The sequence below is a fragment of the Acanthaster planci genome, linkage group LG08, assembly GCF_054643075.1.
Source record: "Acanthaster planci isolate LZ-2023a linkage group LG08, COTS_SCS, whole genome shotgun sequence".
Taxonomy (NCBI): Eukaryota; Metazoa; Echinodermata; class Asteroidea; order Valvatida; family Acanthasteridae; genus Acanthaster; species Acanthaster planci.
Window position 1 is genome coordinate 1,874,669 of NC_141784.1, and position 25,590 is coordinate 1,900,258.

The window sequence follows — 25,590 nt, forward strand, 5'->3', positions numbered from 1 at the left end:
AAAATTTGAAGAGTCAAGCGATCGGACAGTTGGTTTTTTTTTCGGAATAGGCCTACCTTTAATAGTCAGTAGACTGGGGTATTTGCTGGGAGACACGAAGACGTATGTTCGTGCCTTCGTGCATAGATTGCGGTTGCTTTTTCCTTTCTGACAATTAGACTGATACACTTTAGCAACGTTGCCAATCCATGGAGGTACCTGTAGTTACATCGGCAAATCAGCAGTCAGACGGCAATGCTGGCGATTAGGCCACTTTCTACGTATGTATCATATTGAGTACACTAGGAGTGATTGGTAACGCTTTTGTCTGCCTAATTATGCTGCGACATCGCAAAGTTTTCCACTCCTCAACCAACAAGCTCATTCTGCATCAGTCCATTGTGGATTTCTCAGCAGCTTTTGTTTACATTCTCCGTCGATTTCTTGTGGCATCCGCCGTACCCGACAATGCGATTGGTTCGCTCTACTGCATGCTGTGGTGGTCTGAGTGGCCCCAGTGGTCTCTGTATGTGACGTCCGCCTACAGCCTGGTGGCCATATCCATGGAGCGATACTTGGCAACTTGTCAGCCGGTCATCCACCGTAACAAGTATACGCCCAAACGGCTGAAGATTCTAATGGTTGCTGTCTGGCTGTGTGGCTGGCTGCCCGAGGCTCATCTTGTACCCATCTCCTACCAGGCCAATGATTCTTGTGAGGGATCATGCCCCCCCCTGCGGTACAAGCTGTGAGCGGGGTTGCCATTGCCGTCTGGGAGTTTGTCGTTCCGCTCGTCATGCATGATCTTCGCCTACACCAAGATCATTTTTGAGCTGTACAAGTGCTCCAAGGCCAGGGTGGGCGACAACAATGACGCTCAGAACAACATGCTGTCCAAAGCCAACAAGAACGTCACCAAGACGCTGTTCGTGGTGGCTGTCTTCTTCGCGATTTGCTGGGCGCCAACTGACGTCAGTTACATCTTGTTCCACTCCGGGCTAAACGATAACTCCCTCGACAGCGTGTTCTAACAAGCTGCCGGCGCCATCGTCCTGGTGAACCTGTGCATCAATCCTTTCATCTACTGCTTCGTGTACGATCGCTTTCAAACGCACGCTTGGAAGATGGTTCGTTGTGATGCAGGCGCCCTAACAACCAGGTGGACACCGTTGATTAACTGACATCAGACCACTGGGTGACTGGAAAACAGTTGCATATCACCGAGTGAGCTCCAAACCAGATCTTATGGCGTCTGTAGTTCGTTATGTATGGTTCCTATTTCTGATCCCTAATTTTTGGCTCTGATCGAGGAAAATCTTATTTATGCCGCCGGGTACTTTTTATCTCCTTTTTCCCAGGCCGACTGCCCTTCCCTTAGGGTTAAAATCAAAGGCATAGAATACACTACGGAAGCCCTTAAAAGCTGGTGAATATTTGGGGGTGAGTGCTCAGCCTTAATAGGAAAAATTTTTGTGTCCTCGGAAAAAAAAGGAACACCGAAAACACTATTCTCTCACAAAACTTCGATTGTCAGGTTGGCGAACAAAATCTGAGTTTTCCTTTAAATGATGAAGCACTATTTTACCAATTCGTACGTATTCGTATTTTACCAATTCGTATATAAATTCAGTAGTAGTGAAATTAGTAGTTGTAATTCCTGAATAAACTTGTGAGAAACGACGTAGCGCGATGCAGTGGTTGCACAAACACATTATACGCTCACGTTCGTACGTTGAACGGTGTCCTTTAGAGAACACCGTACAATTCTTTCACAACTCTGCTTTTTCCCAGTGTTAGCAAAATCGTGCACATTGAATCATGTCTCACTAAATTAATTAACAAATTCATGATATTAATTTGTAAAGACGTTATTAAAAATTACAATCAACATGAAAGTGATAACTATGTAGGAACAGTTTTAGCGTCCCATATATCGTATATAATTTGTATTCAAATCATGGTCAAGCTCTGTTACAGCAACGCTAGAAAAGTTTAAACTTCCCCTCCTACAGCAGAGAAGGCGGTACAGCAGCTTAGTCATGCTGCACAGTCATTCATCACAGTGTAGACCTGGACACAAGAGATTTCCTTGACTTGCAAGAACCTCCATCATCTCGCACACGAATGAACACTAGCTGCTGCAAGACAATCAACTTGCCATCCCACAGTCTGTGTCACAATCCCATCTTCATTCATTCTTTCCTAAGATGGCAAGAGATTGGAACAAGCTGCCAAAACACATGACTTCTATGGAGAAGTTATCTAGCGTCAAAACAGCACAAAACCATCTACAGCTGGAATGAACAACTCCCCAGTTCCGTTCTGAGTGATGCTCATTTAGAGCCCAGATCCAGATCCATAAGCTGACCGACACGTCAGGACCAGTAATCTGGCTACTTCCCCCAAAACTGTTCTGTGTGTGTATATTAGGCCCTACTTTGCTTATCTCGTGCGACGTGTATGACTTTCTGATGGTTGAGTTACATGACGTTTTGCTTACATCATCTAGAAATAATGTTAACATCGTCTGGTAAATATCAAACAATCGTATGTGATAACTCTTTACAAAACAGTATCGTCGGCAAACTGGAGAAGCGGAGATTTATATTTGACAGTTTTGCAGTTAAACAAAACAGGTCTTAGGCCAGAACATGGCCCTGTAGGACACCCATATGGCAACAGGAGCCCAGCGCCTGAAAAGGGAACATCCATGTTTTTACGGTAAAAGAGTGAAAACAACGCATCTAGCAAAGAATGGTGCAACGTGCACAATGCCATATTCATGCAACCGTTCTATAAAAGAATCGGTTGGTCAGTCGGTCAATTTGGCTTTTGACTAATCAAAACAGATAGCATTTACTTGGGGTGGACTTGGAGAAGGCACTCGCCCTAATGTGGAAAGAGAAGTCATCTGTAATACACATAATCGTTCGGGTTGAAAACCATACTGTGTTTCGGAAATCAAGTAGTTTATAGATATAAAGTGCTCCAGGATTTTGCATGGAACAAAACAGAGTGAAATAGATCTGTGAATAGAAACGAGACACCTGTTGCTATTCTTATGAAGTCGGGTACTATTGGCCAGTTTCCTGACGATAAACTGTCTGTTATCAGACTGTGATCAATCTGTGCAAACTTTCAAAAGTTTCAGGGTGGCCGCGCAAAAACGGTGCGAAGAGAAAACAAAAATGTTTGCATTAAGACCGTTGTTTTTCCATCGCTATTTTCTCTGAAGTTGCTGTCCCTGCAACGTACTGACGTTCTTGTACTTTCAATTCAACGATCAAGTCTCCTCAAGGCGCCGGTCTCTGGCTAAACAAGAGTGTTGATATAGCTCCTGCACTTTCCTTACAGGATGGTATGTATGGGCTTCAGTATAATGCCTTTTTGTTTCTCAAATGTAAACCCAGATGTCTTTTGTTGACTCAAAAAAATACATCTAGCTGCGGTTTTTTTAATTCAATTTTTTTTCAAAAGGGACTCGAGAATCAGAAATTAAATTTGTCCCAGGAATGAACGTGACTTTAATACAGAAAGTACGCAGTGACGTCATTAATGTCAAAGGAAAAGAATGATCTCAATGCTTTGAAGTGTCTGTACTTATTTACCAGAAGCCTTATAAGCACCTCTACACCCGACAATGCCCTGCTAAGGTGTTCAAGGCAGTGAAACAGAAGACTCTGTGGGAGCAAAATGGAGGTAACTACAGTTGAAACTGTCGACGTTATCGACTCTCCTGACAATGCAGCTTCTTTCTACGTGTACATCGTACTGAGTGCACTGGGGCTGATTGGTAACGCTTTCGTCTGTCTGGTGATGCTGCGATACCGTAATGTTTTCAATTCCACGACCAACAAGCTCATTTTTCATCAATCCGTTGTCGATTTCCTTGGGTCGTGTATGTTTATTCTACAGAAATCGCTAAAGACATCACCGCCGGATAATGCGATTGGTACGCTGTACTGCACGATGTGGTGGTCCGAGTGGTACCAGTGGGCTTGCTTTGTCGCATCCACTTACAACCTACTTGCGATATCTATGGAGCGATACCTTGCAACCTGTCATCCCATCCGCCACCGCAACATGTTGACGCGCCGTCGGCTCAATCTCATCATGGCCACTGCCTGGATTTGCGGTGTGGCGCTTGAGTTCCATCTTGTCCTCAACGTCTTTCAAAGAGACGGCGCATGTCATGACTTGTGGCCAAGCCCCGTGGTCCAAGCCGTTACAGGTGTGGTGATCTTTCTTTTCGAAATTTTCCTTCCACTGGTCGCCATCATCTTTGCTTACACTAAAATCATCCTAGAGCTCCGTCGTCGCTCTAAAGTCAGAATCAATAACAGCAGCAGTAATAACAATCCTTCAAACATCTTCTCCAAAGCCAACAAGAACATCACCAAGACGCTGATCGTTGTTGCTATCTTCTTTACCTGCTGTTGGACACCGGGTGGCTTTACCTACCTCTTTTACAATTTTGGTTGGCACGGTTATTCATTTGGCAGTTTTTTGGATCAGGTGACGGGTGCTGCAGTGGTTGCCAACCTTTGCGTCAACCCAATCATCTACTGCTTCACCTATGATCGTTTCCGGACACAAGCCAGGAAGATGTTTCGTGATGCGTGTCGACGCTGCAACAATCAGGTGGACAACTCGAATGACTCCCGCACAGCACGCACTGGAATGGTGCAGACAATAGCCTAAATGCTGACCCAACAATCACATTGTACCGACATATGTAGTTTGCTATACAATGCACGTTTTCATTGTGGCATCGTACAATATCGACGCAGTAACATTAGCAACGCCGTTGTAGTCGAGTTACTGTGACAGGGACTGCTACCTTTTTAGAGCTGCGGCATGTTTCAATTAGCTTTGTGGAAGTTGTGACGTCCACTGACAATTAAGCGTCAAATTAAATTTCACTGAATGCGTGTAGGCCTAACTGATGTTCACCTCGTGCAATCTCATAAGAGCGAGAATTATACCCTATTAAACATTTCATGGCCCAGTCCAACGAGATGGGTCGTAAGGGGAACTGATCTCCTTTGTCCAAGAACTTGTTATCCCGCATGTTATGATGATCTTTGCATACAGCAACATCGTCTTGGAGCTTGGTGTGGGTATTCTAAAGGCAAGATCTGCGACAACGATTGCACTTAAAACATGCTGTGTGGCCGAAGCCAACAAACGTCCCAAAGACCCAAATCGTGGTGGCCACGTCCTCTTCGCAATTTGCCGGATCCCAAACAATGTCAACTACAACATATTCAATCTGGGAGTGCACGAGAACTCGTACGACGGCATGTTCACCCAAGTTACAAGAGCCATTGTCCTTGTAAAAACGTGCATCAGTCCGTTCATCTGCTACTTCGCGTATGGTTGCTGCATGGAACCAGCCAGGAAGACTGTGTGTGGTACGCAAAGGCGTCGCACCAACCAGGTACATAACCCATTGAATTCAACAACGCACACGTAAACAGCGGAGAACAGAATAATGTTGAATCGTTCAATATACTACTCAGTTGATAAAACACGAGGGACAATGAGGATGTCGTTACCACTTATGGCTTACTTAAGTAAGTTACAATTGCGAAATATTTTTGAGTCCAAACTGAAGTAGGTCTATTGATTACGGGCTGCGTGTGACTTTTGGTTGTATAAGAGCTCTTCGACACCATTCCCTACCGCAGAGCTAGAACTTCCTGCAATGGCTCAAAATGTAGATATAATAAACGAATAGCTATATACTATATTATATAAACAATACAGGAGATGTTGACGCAAGACATAAACATCAACACAGAAAAAATCGTAGGAGTGGTAGAAAATTTGAACACCTGCAGCACACCTACAGCGAGATCCAAATTCATTAACTTCAAAATAAATGATCCTGAAAATCTTAAACATAAAGTACTGCATAAATAACTTACAAGCATTTGAACCTTGTGTGGCAGAAAATGGGTATATATTTCGATTCTTTTTAGATGAAATGATGAATAACAAGTAGAATCAAACACTGTCGCGGATATGACAGCGCCATGTTTAAATGATTACAATAATTAGAAAATACATGTATTATACACGTCTATCTTCACTGCTTATAAATTTACTGAATATGAAAAACTTTTCATTATCATGTGTACCATTCTCCACAACAGACAACATATAGGGTTGCGCATTAAGCGGAGCATTCATTACACGATTAGAGGCGAGAATATTTCATGCAAAGTCTGTTATTTGTTTATTTGTCTTTGTTTTTGTGCTGTTTTCACTTCCACCAAAAGTCACAGCACCATACTCTCATGTTTGATTACCACACATTGAACTGTCTCCATAGTACGTGGCTGCCTAGACCATTAGACGTACGTTTTTGGTAAAATGCGAGCATCCATCATTTCCTGAGCTGCTTCACGAGAGAAGTGAACAAAGACAATGAACTTCGGTAAACATGCAGCTCTTTACTGTTAGCCTATGCTAAACTGATAACAAAAAGTGCATGGCTCTGTAATCGAATCTATCCAGTCATTGAGGAAAATGGCCTCAAGAAAAGTGGCTGATTAGCATGTACTACATTGTCATGGAAAGTGCACAGTGACGTAAAAAATGGTAGAAAAAAAATCTAAGTGCTTCGCACGCAAGTTGTAGTGTCTGTTCTTATTCAAATTGGAAAACAACTAACCAACTCAGGTCGGTCATGATTGGCTGTTTGGTTGAATTCCGGTCCATTTAATGGGAATGGTGTCGGGTGAATGATCATTCTTGTCTGTAAGGTGTCCAAGTTTTTTTCTAGGAACTTGTCATCCCAATGGGAGACTGTGAGACGCCTTGTGCCGGCAGACAAACTGGTCCTTTTCCACCATAATCCGCTCTGAGTGGAACAAAAGAGGGCGTGTTTTTAAATGAAATTGATAGTCCTTTTGGCACCAACTCACCGGGTAGGCGCGCAAGATTATGCGCGTTTGACGCGGAGCACGCTGGGTACGCGTAAAGCCTGGTCATTTGTAACGCAGACGGTCCGCAAGACGTCAAGACGCAGACAGTCGCGGAAGAGACGCCGCGTGACGTCATTCCACCCAATAAAAAAAATGGCGCCCGAAACTCCAAACAATTTTCGCCAAAATGCCTTTTTTTAGATGGTAATGTTTCCTCTTGAAGCCAAACTGGTACTCTTGTTTGATGTAATTTGTTAATGGTCAGCTATTTTGTTGACGATTGGGGCTGCTTACGAGTAATAAGGAGAAAAAGGACAATATGAGTTGTACTAAGCGAGAGAAACATCGTTGTTCGCCCGTCATGCCAGTGTGTGTGTTTGTACAGGCCTACTCAGCGACTTGGCGCAGACAGTCGGATCCGTCTGGTGCTGGTTTGCGTTATCGGTGACCCTTCCGTTTGTCATGTTTCCATTTGTCTGCGTTGCAGTTTGCGTCTTGGTTTTACCGACCTTTGGTGCCATTTGGGTTGGCGTGGTATTCACCTAGTGACAGCCTTTTTGATAAAGCGAAGGGTAATGCAGTGGTTAGGCCTACCAGCCTTTGCATCAATCCCATCGTCTGCTGCTTCACGTAGGCTACATAATAATCGTTGCACGTATATAATAAGCGTTTCTCGAAACAGGTCAGGGAAGTGGTTCGAAGGATACCGACTGCATGTACTTTGATCTAACAATCACTCGACTGCAATATGTGAATTAAAAATAGCTTGGAATGTTTCACTCACCTGGCACCTTCCAACATCTTATTAAGTAGGCTAATTAGTACATGTAAGTTGCGGCAGCACCATGTTAAATATCTCTTTTGTAGTACCGAAAAGATTCGCAGGGTGTACTCCATGTTTTGGACCGTATACTCAGTCTGTCATGCAGGAGACTGCGGGGATTCCGACAATGAAGTGGGCTTATGTCAGTGGCTGCAGGCGGTGAGGTGTGGAGAGAATAGCCAAGCAGAACGCCGGATGCCACATGATCATCGAGATGTTTCAGTCTGAAGGAAAGGAACGGGCAGGGGGGTTAGGTGAGGGGTTATCGAACGCACTGAACCCACCCTCCACCATCTCGACAAGTTTACGGCCAATGAAATTCGCCTCCCTGTATGATATTTACCGCCTGCTTATTTTTTACCGACAAAAAGCTGTCGTCCTATCACAATCTCGAAGAAACGACCGTCGCGTCGTGGCTGATAACTGATGGCCAATGAGCGCAGTCTTCATGTTGATGGATAAAAACTTTAATATCCCAACTGGGGAATTAAAACGGTCTTTAGCAGTTCAAATAACACACATACATGTATATAGCTTACAACATTTACGTATAAAATCGATCGTCGGAATTCCTGCGAAGCAAAAAACTCTAAAACATTCCAATACCCATTTAAAATAGAATTAAACAAAAAATACCATTCTGACAAATATAAAAACACCCCGCCGATTTTTCTAAACATATCAAAGGGCATTTTTAAAAACCTGAGCCTTAGTTGTCCTTAAAGAGCTTTGCCTCTTGAACTATCTCTACGGAGTTAGTATTGATTACTACTTCTATTCAAAAAGAAAGCCAAGGACATTTTGAAGAACCGAGCTTTCCCCCAAGGGGTGTGCATATAGCCTGTAATTAAGTGGAAAACCGGAAAATGTACACTTAAAGTCACGTACGTTGTGACCGTGAGGTGCCCAATCGTCTTAAAAATTACTGCATTTTAAGTATAAGGACGTGATCCAACAACATCATGTGTGGATCACACGACCACTGATTTGGCGGATAAAAACCCTCTGAAAGGTTTCGGTATTCCACTTCGGGACGACTGACACAAACAAGACCGCCAATCCTTGCAGGCCTTGTTGAAGAAAGAAACTGCACCATGCAACACTTTTCTTGCATTCTCCCAGGCCGGGAAATTGTAGCTGCTTTCTCGAGAAACTGCAAATTTAACGTGTAACTGATATATTGAGCTACACTGAACTAAGACAATTTTTCAATACCTTCTGGGCAATGGAGGCATCTACTCTTGAAAATCTGAGCCTCGATGTGTCGGCCGACGATTCTAGCAGAAAAGCTGCTTTCTACGCATATACCATATTGAGTACACTGGGGCTGCTAGGAAACGCTTTCGTCTGCCTGGTTATGCTGCGTTATCGCACAGTTTTCAGCTCCACGACCAATAAGCTCATCCTGCATCAATCCGCAGTGGATTTGGTGGCGTCGTTGGTGTTTTTTGTCCGTCGAGTTCTTGAAGTGTCATCCCCGGTAACCGATAACGCGGCCGGTTCGCTCTACTGCAAGCTCTGGTGGTCTGAGTGGCCCATCTACGGTATGTTCGTCACTTCTACATACAACACGGTTGCTATATCGGTGGAGCGATATTTTGCCGTCTGCCATCCCGTTAAACATCGTAATATGTTATCTTCTTACTGTCTGAAGTCCGTCGTTCTTGCTGTTTGGTTATGTGGCTGGCTACCTGAGGCCCACCTAGTGCCGATCTCACATCACAGCAAGAACTCTTGCGACATTTCCTGGCCAAGCCCTACGGTCCAGGCCGTCGGTGGAGTGATTATTCTCGTGTATGAACTTGTTATTCCGCTTAGTGTCATGGTATTTTCTTACAGCAAAGTCATCTTAGAGCTCCGTAAGCGCTCAAATGCCAGGATGAGGAATAACAATAACGAGGCTCAAAACATGATGTCCAAAGCCAACAAGAACGTCACCAAGACCCTAATTGTGGTGGCGATATTTTTCGCACTTTGCTGGATCCCAAACAATGTCAACTACACCTTATTCAATCTGGGTCTGCACGTGGACTCGTACGACGGCACGCTCACCCAGGCTACGGGAGCCACCGTCCTACTAAACATGTGCATCAATCCGTTCATCTACTGCTTCGCGTACGATCGCTTCCAGAAACAAGTCAGGGAATTGGTATCTAGCACGTGCAGGTGTCGCAACAACCAAGTAAGCATCCTGCCAGATCGAACAGTGCGCAGTGAAACGGTAGAGACAGCAGCATAATGTTGAACCCTCTAAAATACCACTGACAATGATACGCCATTTAAAATTTGGAATGAGCGCGTCCTTGATGGAAAAATAATGACACGACACTAAAGTAGGTCTACTTAGGTATAACTTCGTCCTGTGAAAGAGATCTAGCCTCCCTACTGCAGTGCAAGACGTACCGTGGTTCAAAATCTAGATGTAGTAAGTACAAAAATGACAAGTAATAAATTAAACTGGAACACCACAAACTATTAAGTTAACTTTAAATCTTAAATTAAAAATCTTATGCAGTTGAACGTTTCCACGGTGATAAATGTGAATTTTCTATCGAAACAAAAGTATATATTATAAATCACTTTGTCAATGTAGCACTATTTGTTGGCATGACAAAAGCACTCACTTCGTATCCTTGGAGCCAAATAATTATGAAGAAAATATATTTCATTTTTTACGCACTGTACATAAGTCAAACCTGCCTAAAAATAATTCACACATTTTGCTTGTCTCACAAGATCTCTTTACAACCATTTCTACGCCTTACTGAAGGAAGCAACTAACCTTTCCAAAATTCTGATTTCTAAAACGTTCAGTCTAAAAATAAAAAACAAAGGGAGACAAAGTTATTAATAAAACTGTCTTTTATTCATTGTTGGCATGCATTCATTCGTACAAAGTCTCTATGATCGATATTTACTGTACACACGAATCCAATTTGTGCGTGTCATGACAAATGCACCATCTAGATGTACATAACAAAACTCATTTCCTCGAGAATTATATCATTATCAACAGAATTTGGCAATCAGAAATACCTTTTATCAGAGGATTCTCATGAAATGACGTCAATGACTTTTCTTTCAGATGTACTTTTTAAAAACTAAATTCCACAAAAACGAAAAAATAAAAGCATAATGTGTTCCATTCCCACACCACGAGCTCCATAAAGTCAAGTGCATCTGTCACAAATTTGAACCAATCACTCATACATGAACCTGTTAGGAAAATGAAATCACACACGATTGTACACAGCAAAAACCCAGGTGTTACACCGGTGTTGATTTAGCAATCTTAGATTCTATATTGGGAAACACCACAGTTTTCGCTAAAGGTTCTGTTTATGACTTGTGGCTGTCCACTCCAAACTAAAGAGAGCCTTCGATGTTTGAAAGCTGACTATCTTACATGTACCCACCACCACATACACCCGAGCGTGTTAAAATACCAGGTTACGTTCCTGAAGATGGCGGTTACGTTCCTGAAGATGGCGGTTACGTTCCTGAAGATGGCGGTTACGTTCCTGAAGATGGCTGTTACTTCAAACACTACCCCATTGTTACCCCATTTCACTGGAAATCGTCCCAGAGAAAGGATCCAAACTCCTTTTCCACACCATGCTTTCAGCGGCACGGCTACATGCGACTGTTAAAAACTTGATCTATTCGACTATTGTCATTGCAAAATGGGGTCTTTAAAAATCATTTCTACATTTGTGGGAAAAACGGCCTGCATGTCTAAAGCTATGAGACGCCATACTTTTGGTATTTTAGGGAACAAAATGTTCCCTAAAAGAGAACTGGCTACAGATCGATGATTCTGACACTTTTCACGATGTGTAGTGATGCGGTAAATGGGAAATTCCAAAATTACAAGTATTTCCAACACTGACACTGCAATAATCACAAGGCTTTTGCGAAGGCAAATTATGATAAGCACTGATCCAAAATCTGCAAAAACAAAGATGTGGTCAAAAAACCTTATAGCTGAAAGCGACTCATCACAGAAGCTTCAAAATAAAATCCAAGTACATGTAATTGACTCAGCATTTAACGAGGAGATTAACCATCGAAAGGGATACATTTTGTGAACATGAGGAAAAATGAAAGTCAGACAAAACGTTCTGAGCAAATGGAAAGTACATATACATGCATAAGCGAATTGGTTGACCAGTTTCTTGGTTTACAGAATAACACGGGCACCAATTACTTGACACGGCAATGGAAGATCTCAATCTCGTTTGTATGTCTTCTTATGACGTCACATCCTGTTCTTGACAACATGCAAACTTCTGAAAAAAGTGGTGACTCGATAAGCACTTTTTGGAAAAAAATTACGGCAGTTCAACTTAACATTTATCACACAAGTTCAGTTATACACTTTGGAAAACAAACCTTCAGCCATCAAATTTACACTCAACATTTCACCGCAATTCGTTATTATCGTTGGGAGCCTCCACTGCAAATCATCTTTCTTAAGTAAACGTAGTAGCATTGTTGGGCACCTCTGACTCGATTTGTCAATGTTGCTTATTCACCCTCGGCTTCTTAAAATTGAATTCTGGGGCAGGGGGGGTCAATGCAAGCTTGTTTGCAAGGAAATGTTTCTTCAGTGCTAATGTTATTACCATATTCATGAGCACAGAGGTGATGTCATGGGGCTGTGTCCCAATTTGTGTATAGCAACTATATCATTCTATTGTCTTTTATTTTATTGTCTGTGAGATACTCTTATGACTTAATGTAATAACTGGTCAGTTGAGGTTGATCAGGACTGACCTCCATTCCTGCTTCCCACTTACAAGTTTGAATACTGGACAAGAGCTGCACCCATCCTACAGTGAGCCTTAGCCAAAACTAACCATGCACAAGGGAACAAGAGTGATGGTATTGAGACCCAGAAATACACAATCTCATAATCGGCACATTGCAACTGAAAGTTAGCACTGTGAATGGGACTGGGGAATTTTGTTAAAAGAATTCATTATTTACATTTGGACTTCACAAGGCATAAAAGTGCTTACCCACTCGTGTGAAAAGGGAGAGTATTTTCCCACTTCCATGAAAAAGTATCAGAATATTTGACTCCTGTGAAAAAGTCTGAAAATCTTTTCACACATGTGAAAAGGTGTAAAAAATCTGTTCACTCTGTGGGAAGATTTATTTCACATTTTTGAGAAATAAAAACAACTTCCCTGTCAGGAAAAAATTGAAAAGAGAATTCCCCATTCCCAGGTTAACTTTCAGTTACAATGTGGTATATTGTTAAAACAAAAAAAGAGGAGTTAACAGAAGTTTAAAAAAAGGTTAATTTGCAAAACATTTTTCCCAAAACAAAACAATTAAAATTATCTATTTTACAAGACCTAAAACTATTAAATTCCTAAAAAATACCAAATGAGGCATTTGGGGTACAAATGTTGTCCAACAAGTTTTGAGCTTGTCACAATCTGAACAACCAGCAGCTACCAAATTTTCTCGTTTGAGTTTGATTAAAAGGTCGTCCATTCCACAAGAACTGTTACTGCTTGCTTCCGGGAACTTACATTGGGAAGGGCAGTGTCAACAACATCAAATTTATGAGCAAAATCATCACATCATTAGGAGTTGCATGAACAAAACTCTGAAATCTTTCAGTAAAATAAGACACACTTTAAGAAAACTCTCTGCTCCGCTACGACTCCAAAGAAATGTCCACGCAATCCTTCCCTTCTCTCAACATGCTAAAACACTTCCAGTACGAACTGCTTTGTACACATCTACACTGCTGGTGCACTTTGAAGAAATGCATAGAAAACTGGACTGCATTAGTGATGCCTCCATTCTAGGGGGACCTTAATCATGTTGTTATTAAGCTACATTATAGAAGCAAGTTTGTCGTTAGACAAATGAGAGTGAATAGTGAACAAGATTTTAAGATAAGTGGCTCAGTGCCAGGATCCATCTATGTTATTTCTAAATGTAAAAATACTCGTATTGAAAGAAATTATTCACGGCTGTGCTCAGATGTCAGAGTAGGAGGTGTGGTAATAGTATAGCTCCAGTACATGATCAGCGTAAATCTTTAACAATTCCCACATATGTGCACGTACTGCATCTCACAGCATTGTCCAGTGCAATGCATCCACGTACCCACGGCCGCAAAGGTAACACGCTGCAACAGTGGTGACGTCCTGGTCATGTGACTGCATGGTCGTCTTACTCTGTGGTCACATGACTGTTATCATCACATGACTTACATGTGTACCGGGTGGTTGTTCAAACAGCTGATGAGATTTTTGGCAGGGAGATCACTGAAGCAGATGTCGTAGATTGCTGTGAACAGTGGGTAGCTGTGACATAGGCAAAGATGGGTCCAAACAAAGACGTTACATGAGACCACCTCTGGATAAAAACACGTTTTGCTTTCGTGATTAAAGTTCTGCACCTGTTCACCTTCTCATCAGCCCTCCTTCTCCAGCAGTCTACACAAGTGAACCGATTAAGTGAAGGATTTCTTCAGTCCAAATTATAGGAGGGCTATTGGTTGGAATGTTGCTTGGGCAGAAGAGCGGTCAAAACAGTTTTTATATGTAGGAAGTGGTGTAGAGAGCTGCATATCTTTGTGCATTTAGACAGCTACACAGTTGAAACATTATTAAATGAAACAAATTTTGGGTTTGTGGCAAATCTCAAATCTCTTCTCATTATTCCTTCAACTGGCCACAATATTACATGAAATATTACATCTACAAAGGTACCATATTATTCTAAATGACCCATACACGTATGTGTAGTATTAGTTATTAGAGAGTGTTATTTATGCTTGCTAATCCATCTGTATAAACTTGTCGTGGAAGCATCCACAATATCCTAGGATTCACAGTGTGCATTATAAATACTTTTGTTGTCGTTTGATGTAAAAAAAAACGAGTGTTAAAATAACAGTGCTTAATTTCCGGTAGAATTCCACCATACTACCTTATAATACATTCCTTTATGCTGAGAGCAGTTCGTCATATATTCTAAAATGGAACGAGCTTGCCTGCAGGTCGAAGATTTGCAAAAATTTCAGCCAGCTGATAAAATAGTGCATTTCCAAGATGTGCAAAAACCCATTCACTGTAACTGGCACGGAAACGGAGGCATTATGCATGACACCAAGTAAGGATAAGACAAATACCGTGAATGGATGTTGTTGGCAACGGCTTTGGCTGTGGCCATCAACTGCAGCCCATTACTTGCAGACAGCAAAGCTGTAGCCACAATACCTCCAGTGAACCAGTTTGGTATTTTCAAAGAGGCAAAGCTCAGACATGGCTCAGTGTGAGAACTGCCCTGCTGATACTGCTCATCAGGCTGACCTCGCACATGTTGCTGTTCTTGGATGACTTCAGTTTGGACACCTTACTGAACTACCTTATTCACATTCGCCCCGAGTCCTAGCCGTTACTGTCCATTAGAGGCTATAGCTCTGGCCATCTGCCACTGATACATCCTATTTCTAGCCAAAGCCTTTGACTGAACTGCTCCTTACCTGGCTGTCATGTTTTTATTCTCCAGCATCACGTGAACCTCCTGGGCAGTTTGAGGACCTTGTAGTTTCTGCCCATTCAGCATCTCCTTTTCAAGCTCTTCAATGGACTAATGATTTGAAAAAAGAAACAACCCTGAGTTATAGGAACCTCTGTGGTAGAAAAATGACCTTTATAACAAACAAGACATTCAATCCTAGTCATTATTTAGTAGACACCTTAAAATAACAAAAAGCGTATGAGACAGGCCTGACTCTTTAACTTGACCGTGTATGAGTGAGTTACGAATGAAGAGTTTGCAGATTCACTGCCCCTCAGCAATGGCTCAGTTTTTGCAAACACTGGCAGCAAGTACATGAGATTATTTTTGAAAAGAACCCTTAGTCAAGACCCTTCATTCTACATGATAATGGCTAAATTCTATAAATTTCTAAATGAAGATATCAAAATAATGCATAATTTAAAATCCAAAAACAGTGCATTAGGCCAAACAAAAAAATAGCTGCGTTTCCGGTTACCCGACCCAAGCTAGAAAATCACCCGGCACCTTTATCTTTTTATTTAACAAACCAATAAAATATAGAAACTTACCGTGTCTCGCCCCGAGCCTAATTTTGTGTACATCGTCCTGTACATTGTATTGTTTTAATTTTTTTTTTTTTAATGAGATGGACGGCTCTTATATGTTTACATTTCAACAACCATCTGCTTTACTACTCAATCACGGTGCTGATATGTAATATTGACGTGCACATGTACAGTATGAATCTGACACTGACTGAATGCCTGTTACAAATGTACGCCCCCCCAAAAAAAATACACACCATCATCAAACCCTAATTTTTTGGGCAAAAAAAAAGTTAGCGTAAAAAAAATATTTCACCCAACCAACCACCCTAATTTATTTTTCAGTGTAATAGGAAACACAACAAATATTTTGTTTGGCCTTACATGTATATGTTGTTGTTACCACTGTTGGCAAGAAAATAATAAAACTGTTGACCTTATCACAGTTCACTTTAATTCTTGAGATGGCGTCCTCATGCTTAATTATTACACATGTACCTTTCCAGTTTTGACAAAAGCCTCGGCTACCCGTCGATTCCGTCCCCCGTAGCATGTGGTGATGAGATCCGCCACCCCGCAGCTCTCTAGGAAGGTGGCCGTTTCTGTGTTGTGGTAGAATTCCTTGGAGAAGGCCACCATCTCCATCAGTCCCAGCCGGATGATGGCCGCCTTGGTGTTGTCGCCCAAGCCGAGACCGTCAATGATGCCGGCCCCAACTGCCACAATATTCTGAGTAAATAACAGCAAAAATAAAAACAAAATCCTGAAGTTGGGTAACAGTATCTCATGAGTGCCTGGTTTGGGCTTTAAATTTCTTTCTGGTTATTAATATGAACTAGTGATTACAACACAAATATCAGCAATTGTAAATAAAAATGGATCTCTCGGTAGAAACTGCTAATCAGAATGAGAAGTTTTGGACCCTGGATGAGGAAGGTAAAGTACCTTAATATGAACTAGTGATTACAACACAAATATCAGCAATTGTAAATAAAAATGGATCTCTCGGTAGAAACTGCTAATCAGAATGAGGAGTTTTGGACCCTGGATGAGTTAGTTTAGCAAATCATTTTGCCCTCAGTTCCTCGTGACTGACAGCCCATGTAGCAGTGACATCGTAAGGTCAGTAAGGGAGAACCTCTTTGGCCATGTCAAAAACCATTGGACGCGACAGGAGTAGCACACACGATCAAACCACATGGCTTCAACACAACGGCAAACTGCAGCCTCTGAATAGGCACGCATATGACAGGTATTGCCAGCTTAAGCCCAACCTCGTTCCTACGGGTACAATCTTGCTGCACCATGTTGGTGCCCACCGTACCCTGCACAATCTTAACCCCTGGTATTGTACAATCTAAATACCCGACTATTTGGGAAATTAAAAATTAAGACTGTAGTGGATGAGTTTATGCGTGAGGCAGATTTACTCGTGCGTGACGTGCAGGAGAATATGTGGGCGCCAGCGTGTAGCTTTAGAGACATGCCTGTGATTCATTTTATGTTCATGAATATTCATTGTAAATAGCCAGTCAGTGTCATTTTCATATTGTACACGACCAGGGGTTATGCCCATGGAGTGGAGGCTGGCTGCAGCCATCAATCTGTGGCAAAGTCTTTACCTTGAGAGCTCCGCATAGCTCCACGGTGGTGGCATCCTCGACGACCACGATGCGGAAGTAGTCGGCCTGAAACAATCTCTTCAGCACCTTGCCTACTTCAGGATCCCGACAACCTGTGAATGGCCAGAACACAGATCTGGTCAAGCCTACTACATTCAGAGATGTTGAGAGCGGCATTCAACTTCCAATTTATGCTTGAATTGTGCAAAAGGTCCTAAAGCTCAAAAGTTCAGGGATGTGAGTGGAGCTCTCTGACACGTTAGCGAGCAATTGAAAGAAACTTTTCACCTCGACTGAAATTCAAATTAAGAAAAAAACCAAACGGAGGACTTAACCCACAAATACACCATTGTTCATTCCACTGATACTTCAGAGAGCCTGTGATGAAGACTGATTCCCTTCATTCTTCAGTCATTAAACTCTGTCACAGCACTCACTCCCATCATATACGCATTTTACAGGGTAAGTCCAGGCAAAGAGCTCCCTATACTTAATAACCACCAGCAGACAGTTATGGCAAACCACCACCATAATGGTGGTAATCATAAGTCCTGTCCTGGTCAAACTCTAATGAACACCAGCTGCATTGAAGATTATGCCTCTGAACCCTCAAATGCTGGCAATGTGATTTGCATGTCCAATGAAACCTGAACTTTGTTTTTTCTTGATAAATGCATGTATATCCATGTATCCATGTATCCATTTCATTTTTCTACCAACAACATTAACCAACAACATGCCGAAAGGTACAGTAGATACATGTACAGTAAGTACCGGCAGTGAGCACCGATCAGTTGCATTTCAATCCAATTGACCAAAGTTGGCCATACTCAACTGAAAGGAAGTTAACGTTTCATTTCAGGAACCTAAGATTAAAAGGAAAGCATGACCTTAGAAGTTTACAACAACTTAAGGCCAATGTACGTTGATTAACAATTTAAACTTGTGAATAATTGTACCTTCATGCTTTAGGCCACATTTAAAAGTGAGGCTCAGAACCTAAAACAGTCTGGTACCATCTCATTTAAGAGATGACATTGAATAAAATACATTCGGGGAGCACGACGCCCAACCATTTCACTGCCAAGAAGCCAAAGGACTGACCTACTAACATCCTGCATATGCGGAGCAAATAAGTGATGAACTAAATGTAAATGTATATGACTCATGAAGAAACTAATCTACTGCTACAGTGAATGAACTAACCATTGTGCACTACATGAAAGACTGACTCATGATTGTTAAACTGATTGACTGACTGATGGATTGCAGCATGTCCTACCAATTGTTGTTTCACAGAAGTACCCAGCGGCCACCTCTGGAGCAAGATTGGCACCCATCAGACAGTTCACCTCGATGTTCAGATGAGATTTGATGACGTCTGTGATCAGCTGAAGGCCCTTGTCTTTAATTAGCATACCCTGCAAACAGAAAATCCCCCAAAATGTAGCCTCAGCAACCAACTAAACCAATAAAGCGTAAGCATGTGGTGCCAGCCCCTCTTTTTAACCCGACCTTTTTGCCAGGGTCAAGACTAAGGGAGAGTTGTGTTTCAATAATACACCTGTGCTAACCACTAAGCAGGGTAAACAGAATAAGCACAGCCACTTACCTCTGAGGACAACCGACTAACCACTGAGGACAACCGACTAACCACTGAGGACAACCGACTAACCACTGAGGACAACCGACAAACCACTGAGGACAACCGACTAACCACTGAGGACAATCGACTAACCACTGAGGACAACCGACTAACCACTGAGGACAACCGACTTACCACTGAGGACAACCGACTAACCACTGAGGACAACTGACTAACCACTGAGGACAACCGACAAACCACTGAGGACAACCGACTAACCACTGAGGACAGGGAAACAGCCTCTGTCCCAAATGGCAAAATAAAAACATTTACAGAATTTGTGACAGGCCAAAACAGTAATCAAACATGTACTAGAAGGATCGATTTTATTCTGCCATAACCAGCTTTTGATAAGACAGTGAGTAGACACTTTCATAGTTTTAAGCACATGTATCATAAGAACATTACTCACATACAAAAGCATCATGAAACTTCTGCTTTGAGGCCTTTTTTTCCTTTCAGATATTTTGTGCAACCACTTCTACTTTTGGTCAGACAAATATCAAAGTTGGTCAGACAGTGGCAGACGCTCAACTGTAACTTCATGCCACTTACTACATACCCTCAGTCGGCATGCACAATGCCACTCCAAATTGGAGCAGCATCTTACAGGCTCTATTCACGGGGACCTAATTTCAGTCATATTCCCCAACGTAGGGTATTATTTGAAAAAGTTAAATTCAAAGAACCAGACTATATTCTACAATTTCATTCCAACCCCCAAAATCACCTGGTACCATCCCATTAAGGGTTTCAAATTTATACGGTAAGTTCAGGAATATAACTGAAATTGGGAAAGCCATGAATACGGTCTATTGGACGGCTACATAAAAAATAAAAAGTACATGTACCTTAATCAAAGAGATGGCCATTGCATCTTTCTCAACGCAGCCCTGGATCTGCGAGCAGATTCTTTCTACAAATTGATGAGGTAAAACAAAGATGAGGATCTGTGCCCCTTCAACTGCTTTCTTCACATCTGGGATTGCCACCTGCAACAGACAGAGGGCAAAATAAAGCTTCAGACACAAAACACTGAGAGGGAGCCAGTCACACCGGCAGTGCGCCCCTGGTTCGAAATTTCTGCTCCAACACCCCAAGACACTGTATGCTTATGAACAGGTTTGCAGGCCGTACACATAGATGGAATGATACAGTCAAGCATATTACATGTACGGGTACATGCACGCGGTACATGAACATGCATGCTCTAATAAAGTTATCCCCTGTTAGTCAACAATGGAAGGAACGCAATTAAACCGTTTGTTTTGACATTGAAAATGGTCATTGATTTTTTTTTTTTGTAATGGAAATCATTCTCTGGTGTCCACCCAGCTTTCACACAGACAAACATGAAGCACCGCTTGTGAATCAAGACATGGCAAACACGTAACACCATCAGGGAAGCATGGCTAAGTTTCCCTTACCAGTAAGTCCCTATTACTGTTTTTTTTTTCAATAAACACCGACAAAGTGACAAGTCCCAATCCTCAAGTATTCAATCGACTTTTTTCACACAACCTACATTGTAGAAAAGATTTTTAATGGGGCTGTGTTGTTTCTTAACACACCGTACACACACACATTCAAAAATGTACATTGTACAATGTAAATGTAGGGCACTTTCTACGCATCTTTACGTGTAAATCCCATTCAGGTGCCACCAACTGGTATAGGGATCAACCATTTGCTGTATGCTGTGTACATAGATGCATATGGTAGACATTCCACAGGTACAAATGTACATTAATTTAGACCATATATGCCTACCGGTCAGATTGATTTCCCCGTATCAGTACAAGTAATACACGTTTAGTGGTCCTGCTGTGGATATTTAAAGGGTGCCCTCATTTATTCCAAGTTTGCTGATTGGTGCATTTGCTAGTTGTTGTGTAGCATGTACACATGGAAGTTGGTGTACTGTCCATGTTTGTACGCACATGTACATGGCATACCGTAGATTGACAGAATGATTTATCTTGCGGTGTCTCTATGCAATACCATCTGCCATGAATATAAACTACATGTCGGCCCCAGAATATTTTGCTGGGTGTGAATTACCGTATGGCCCTTGAATAACAAGCAAGGTGTACTGTGCGATATTGTATTTACATGTATACTATAAGAACAGGTGCTTATATATGTATTTGGTACTTAATGTACCTGTACATGTATGTACATGGTACATGTACATATAATTGGTGATTATCTCCTAAAATACCGCCCTTGGCCTCCTAACTACATGTACATGTTTTTGTAGAGTGGCTTACTTTGAAACTGCAGGTTTAAATTTGTTTTGGTGTGAGACATCAATGGTACGTGTAATGTACATGTAAGCTGCAATAGGCTCAATTTTCTACATGTCCTTGGTAAACTGAGTGTACAAGTGGCAGGTTTGGCAGGAATTTCAATTAGTTGAGAGTTACTTATTCATGTACTAGCTGCATACATGTATGTTAGTCTGTACACGTACATGTATGTGACTCAGTCTGTGGTATGGTAGCTCATTTTCCAATTTGCTTAGCAAGACCGTGGGTCAAGGGGATCTTCAATTTTCAAAGAGGTACATGTAAAGCTGGCCTTAATATTTTTAGAAATAAAAGAGTGTGAGTGGCCAAGGAGAGGTACCAGATGCCTACAGATTCCACTTTGCCCCCATTCACTCGGTGCATTCCCCCCCCCATCCCATTCAAAGTCTGGGCTTATGGGAGACCACAATGCTAGGCAACCCAGATAACATTCACCAGACCCACAGACACAAGCCCAATATGTCAACAACAGTTCAACTTATACACTATATCAAAGTCCAAGGTTAAGTCCTCTCCAGCAGTCTTTAGCCTGCTGAGCAATCTCTGCCCTGTGCACATGCCTCAATGGTGATTGGGTGTTTCAAGTCTTGGACACCCCTCAAAGGAAATCTTTTTTTTTTCTGTATCATAATATCCATTTGTGAACACCAGTCTTATGCAGAGTGTATGATCTTATCGATAAATAAAATCTGTGATGAATTCATTTATCAACAGAGAATGAAACTGATTTTCAAATCATCCCATTTCGAATATTTCAACATTTTTATTCATAGTACTAAATTTGCTGTTTACACCTGTGCACAGAACCAGTGCATTTAGATAGCATTTCTTCCTCACCTTGTATTGGTACATGTACATTGTACATGTACATCAGTTATACCTCATTTGTTAAATATGTACTTACAACATTTTCTGGGATCTTGTAGCCTTTGAGGTATTTGACATTCTCATGGGTTTCATTGATGATTTCAGTCAGTTTCTTGCCATCTATCATCTCCTCAAACACCCACATGTTGACAGTGTTGTCAAAGTCGGCATGGGCCTTGGCATTCACGCCGACAATCCTGGCAATGGCAGAACCCCTGCAAACATGGCAAAGGAAAAGATACATGTACATAAACAAACGGCCTAGAAAAAGAATCACTTAGACCATATCATCCAAGCAACTCAAGGCAATCATGTAATGAGGATACGTACCATACAGGCCAAGAAATTTGTGGATTAATGTTTTGATGTCAGCTTTCTGGGGGGTGTGGCTAACTTTGAGCATTTTACATACATGTACACTGTACATATATGTGGAAGGTAAAGAAATGGAACTGTCCCCCAAAATCGCCTTTCATTATTTTTCAAGGAATGACATTGGTGTAGTGTTTCTTTCCTCGCCTTCCCCCTCTGCAGTCCAGGTTCAAGTCCCGACCCAGTCCACATGTGGATTGGGTTTTTAGTCCCTACATGTACCTGATTCGGTGAAGTGTAACAAGAACATTCCTCTGGGGTTTTTCTTCCCACCACTAAAACTCTAACTGCTTCTCACTGTCTTTTCTCTACAGGTTTCTTCAGGCTTGCAAACTAAGGTGCTTAGGGCACTTTTGAGGAATCCTTGGTGTCATTACCAGAAATAATCAATGACAATGATGACGATGAATAAGGACAGTGCCAGTAGGGGAAAGGTTTGACACTTGATGCCTTGAATTTCTAATGTGAATGTGCGTTTGTCTAACATTCTTTCATCTCAGCTGGGTAGAATGCAGACAAAAATGTTTAGCAGCATGTTTGTTTCAATAATAATATATTTAATAATATAGTATGGTGTATTTTGGTAGAAGATTCTGATCTCTGGTGATTCGCAGATGGTATGCACATATGTACATATATGTAGATAACTGAAAGGTACATGTATACCCCCCCTCAAAAAAAAAAAGAAGAAACTGACCTCAATCAGGAGATTGCTGAATAAAATAATTCAGTAATCTCCTGATTGAGGTCATGCTTGTAGACTGAGCAACGTGTGTGTCCCACGCATGATCAGGATCAAAGTTCATGAATGAGGGCATAGGGCTACGATATCCAAAAAAATCCACGTAGAGCTAGAATAATCTTACAAGGCAAGCATCCAAATAAGAAATACACATGGTAACACTTGAATGGAAAGATGGCGTACAGACAAGGTTTAAAACAATAGAGTTCTAAGAAAACAGGTGTACATGTATCTTGTACATTGTACATGTGTACACTGTACTGAAGATTTTGGTATATGTACCAGGACATGGAAAACAATGGCTAGGCCCAGGACTCGATTTACCTGGTGCACGCATGCATCCGTGCATGTAGATTTTTGCTTGTGCACGTAGCTTTTTCAGTTAAACCGAGCACTTTTTAACCTCCAAAATACTCATTTCCTGCATATATATTTACCAATAAGTGAGAGAAAGAATAAAGTTTGTTGAATTCTTGACCAGATAGTGTACGGAATGTGTTATTTCTTTCTCCCATTCCTAGCAGCAGATTCATAGTACATGTACACACCTAACCTTATCTTTGGCTTATAATCCTTAAATTGCTATATACAGGAATATGCGCTACCCATATTCGCAAAATTATGATGCATGTAGGTTTTTCCCGGTGCGTATGAGTTTTTTTGTCTACATGCACCAGTGCATGCCACTTTTTTTGTAAATTGAGCCCTAGCTAGGTCCAACTGGGATTTCACCAAATGGAAAATACAAAATTGATAATGTACGATGAGCAATAGGGTTGTGCCGAATATACAAATATTCTATCGATTATCAAATATTTGAATATTATTTTCCAAATTTGAATATTCAAGTGCCAAATTCATGAAAAGGAGGGGAAAATTTTCTTTTGTTTTAAATGAAAAAATTGCAATGTGGAGGCTTGTATCAAGCAGATTCAAATAAAAAGCGTCAGAAATGTTACGATTGAAAAAGCAAATTATTCACTGAACAGTTTAAAAGGAACTGAAATTTTCAAGTGGGCAAGAAGTACCAGTATTGTTGATCTCTTAAGTCTTGCTAAACTGTGACTGGAGATACTCCTAGATGTGAGAAGCTATTGTAATACTGTACAATTGTGTGCGTTATTACAACTGATTTTGTATATGGTTTGTTCATCAACAATCTGCAAGTTGGTACAACCGAATATTCCGATATTTGATCAAATTGAAGGTCAAATATTCAAACAATGAGTTATTCGAATTGCCTCACCCCTAATGAGCAAACACATGACCATGTCTAGTTCCTTTTTCCCCCTTTCTTCTATTGTATGTACAATGCATATGTAGACTACACTACACTACAATCACTCATCGAGCATATCTGATCTCAGCATGCCATGACAGAAGTATGCATATATTAATTGGGCTAGATCGCAATGCCACGACAGCAAAAGAAAAGAAATTGTGCAATGCCATAATTATAATTAAATTGGATTAATTACAGTTCGTGTATCTACATGATCGCCATTTCACTTGTGACATACTACAGATCCAAGTTCACGGTGACGCTACCAGGCATGAGAGAAGAACATCTCAGTAAGATGAAACACACTCATCAGAATCTGATGTCTCTGAGCTATGATAAAACAAAATGGTGAAAAACAGCCTCATGAGTATCATGAGTGTTTTCAAAAATTTTGGACACAAATCTACGACTTTCATTTTTGAGACATGGTCCGAACCATTGAGCAAGGAGATACCACAATGACATGTCAATGACCGAATAAACATGATGAGTGAATAAATTAGGGTCTGGTAGGGCTTAGTACGCGTACGTACGCCTATGCCTCCCATCGACACAATGCATGCATGCAAAATTCTACCTCCATGGCTATACTGACTATCGTCTTTCCCAATACCATGCATTAGATCATTACATGTCCATCATGCCCAGGCATGACCGCCGTTTAGTTTTCTCATTTTTCTAATCTTACCAGTTGCCAGAGCCAACGATGCAAACCTTTCGGGGACTTGTGGAAGACATTTCAAAAGAAGAACGACTGCCGCTCCAGCTGCGAATCCAAATAAATTGAGAAGCTCTCTGAGCTGAGGGTCCTGGGACATGCAGCAGAACCAACTTTACTAACGTGCGGGTACCTGCGGCTTCTATCTCCCCGCCGCGCGCCGTGCGTGTACGTGTCTCAGCTCATTAATTGACCATGGCGAATTGAAGTTTCAATAGAGG

At 41.5% G+C, this 25,590-nt stretch overlaps 4 protein-coding genes across 5 annotated transcripts; 3 read left to right on the plus strand and 1 right to left on the minus strand.

The window, feature by feature from the left end:
* Window positions 1-317: 317 nt before the first annotated feature.
* Window positions 318-731, plus strand: LOC147798300 (trace amine-associated receptor 2-like). The gene has a single exon (XM_087139956.1). It carries the CDS (start codon window positions 318-320, stop codon window positions 729-731), a length of 414 nt encoding a protein of 137 aa, XP_086996082.1.
* Window positions 732-3,948: 3,217 nt separating this feature from the next.
* On the plus strand, window positions 3,949-4,680 carry LOC110975982 (galanin receptor type 1-like). Its single transcript, XM_087139957.1, has one exon. The coding sequence runs from the start codon at window positions 3,949-3,951 to the stop codon at window positions 4,678-4,680; it is 732 nt and encodes a 243-aa protein (XP_086996083.1).
* A 4,279-nt stretch (window positions 4,681-8,959) lies between these two features.
* LOC110976069 (somatostatin receptor type 4-like) lies at window positions 8,960-9,973 on the plus strand. Its single transcript, XM_087139958.1, has one exon. The coding sequence runs from the start codon at window positions 8,960-8,962 to the stop codon at window positions 9,971-9,973; it is 1,014 nt and encodes a 337-aa protein (XP_086996084.1).
* A 605-nt stretch (window positions 9,974-10,578) lies between these two features.
* Window positions 10,579-25,544, minus strand: LOC110976054 (glycerol-3-phosphate dehydrogenase [NAD(+)], cytoplasmic-like). 2 transcript variants are annotated; one of them, XM_087140523.1, is made up of 9 exons: window positions 25,340-25,543; window positions 24,848-24,981; window positions 22,293-22,470; window positions 19,931-20,071; window positions 18,717-18,855; window positions 17,435-17,547; window positions 16,311-16,541; window positions 15,248-15,354; window positions 10,579-14,063 (listed from the first exon to the last, which is right to left on the minus strand). In XM_087140523.1, exons 3-9 carry the CDS (start codon window positions 22,398-22,400, stop codon window positions 13,967-13,969), a joined length of 936 nt encoding a protein of 311 aa, XP_086996649.1. In that variant the 5' UTR covers window positions 22,401-22,470; window positions 24,848-24,981; window positions 25,340-25,543; the 3' UTR covers window positions 10,579-13,966. The 2 variants fall into 2 exon arrangements, with proteins under 2 accessions (XP_086996649.1, XP_022084700.2); XM_022229008.2 differs by lacking the exon at window positions 24,848-24,981 and having other exon boundaries at window positions 25,340-25,544.
* Between the last annotated feature and the right edge of the window lie 46 nt (window positions 25,545-25,590).

Coding starts and splice junctions, on each gene's coding strand:
- LOC147798300 (XM_087139956.1), top strand. CDS start 318: ATGCTGCGACATCGCAAAGTTTTCCACTCCTCAACCAACAAGCTCATT.
- LOC110975982 (XM_087139957.1), top strand. CDS start 3,949: ATGTGGTGGTCCGAGTGGTACCAGTGGGCTTGCTTTGTCGCATCCACT.
- LOC110976069 (XM_087139958.1), top strand. CDS start 8,960: ATGGAGGCATCTACTCTTGAAAATCTGAGCCTCGATGTGTCGGCCGAC.
- LOC110976054 (XM_022229008.2), bottom strand. CDS start 25,389: ATGTCTTCCACAAGTCCCCGAAAGGTTTGCATCGTTGGCTCTGGCAAC. Junction 16,542..17,434: donor AGCTATGCGGAGCTCTCAAG/GTAAAGACTTTG, acceptor TTATTTACTCAG/AATATTGTGGCAGTTGGGGC. Junction 15,355..16,310: donor CTTTTGTCAAAACTGGAAAG/GTACATGTGTAA, acceptor TCAAATCATTAG/TCCATTGAAGAGCTTGAAAA.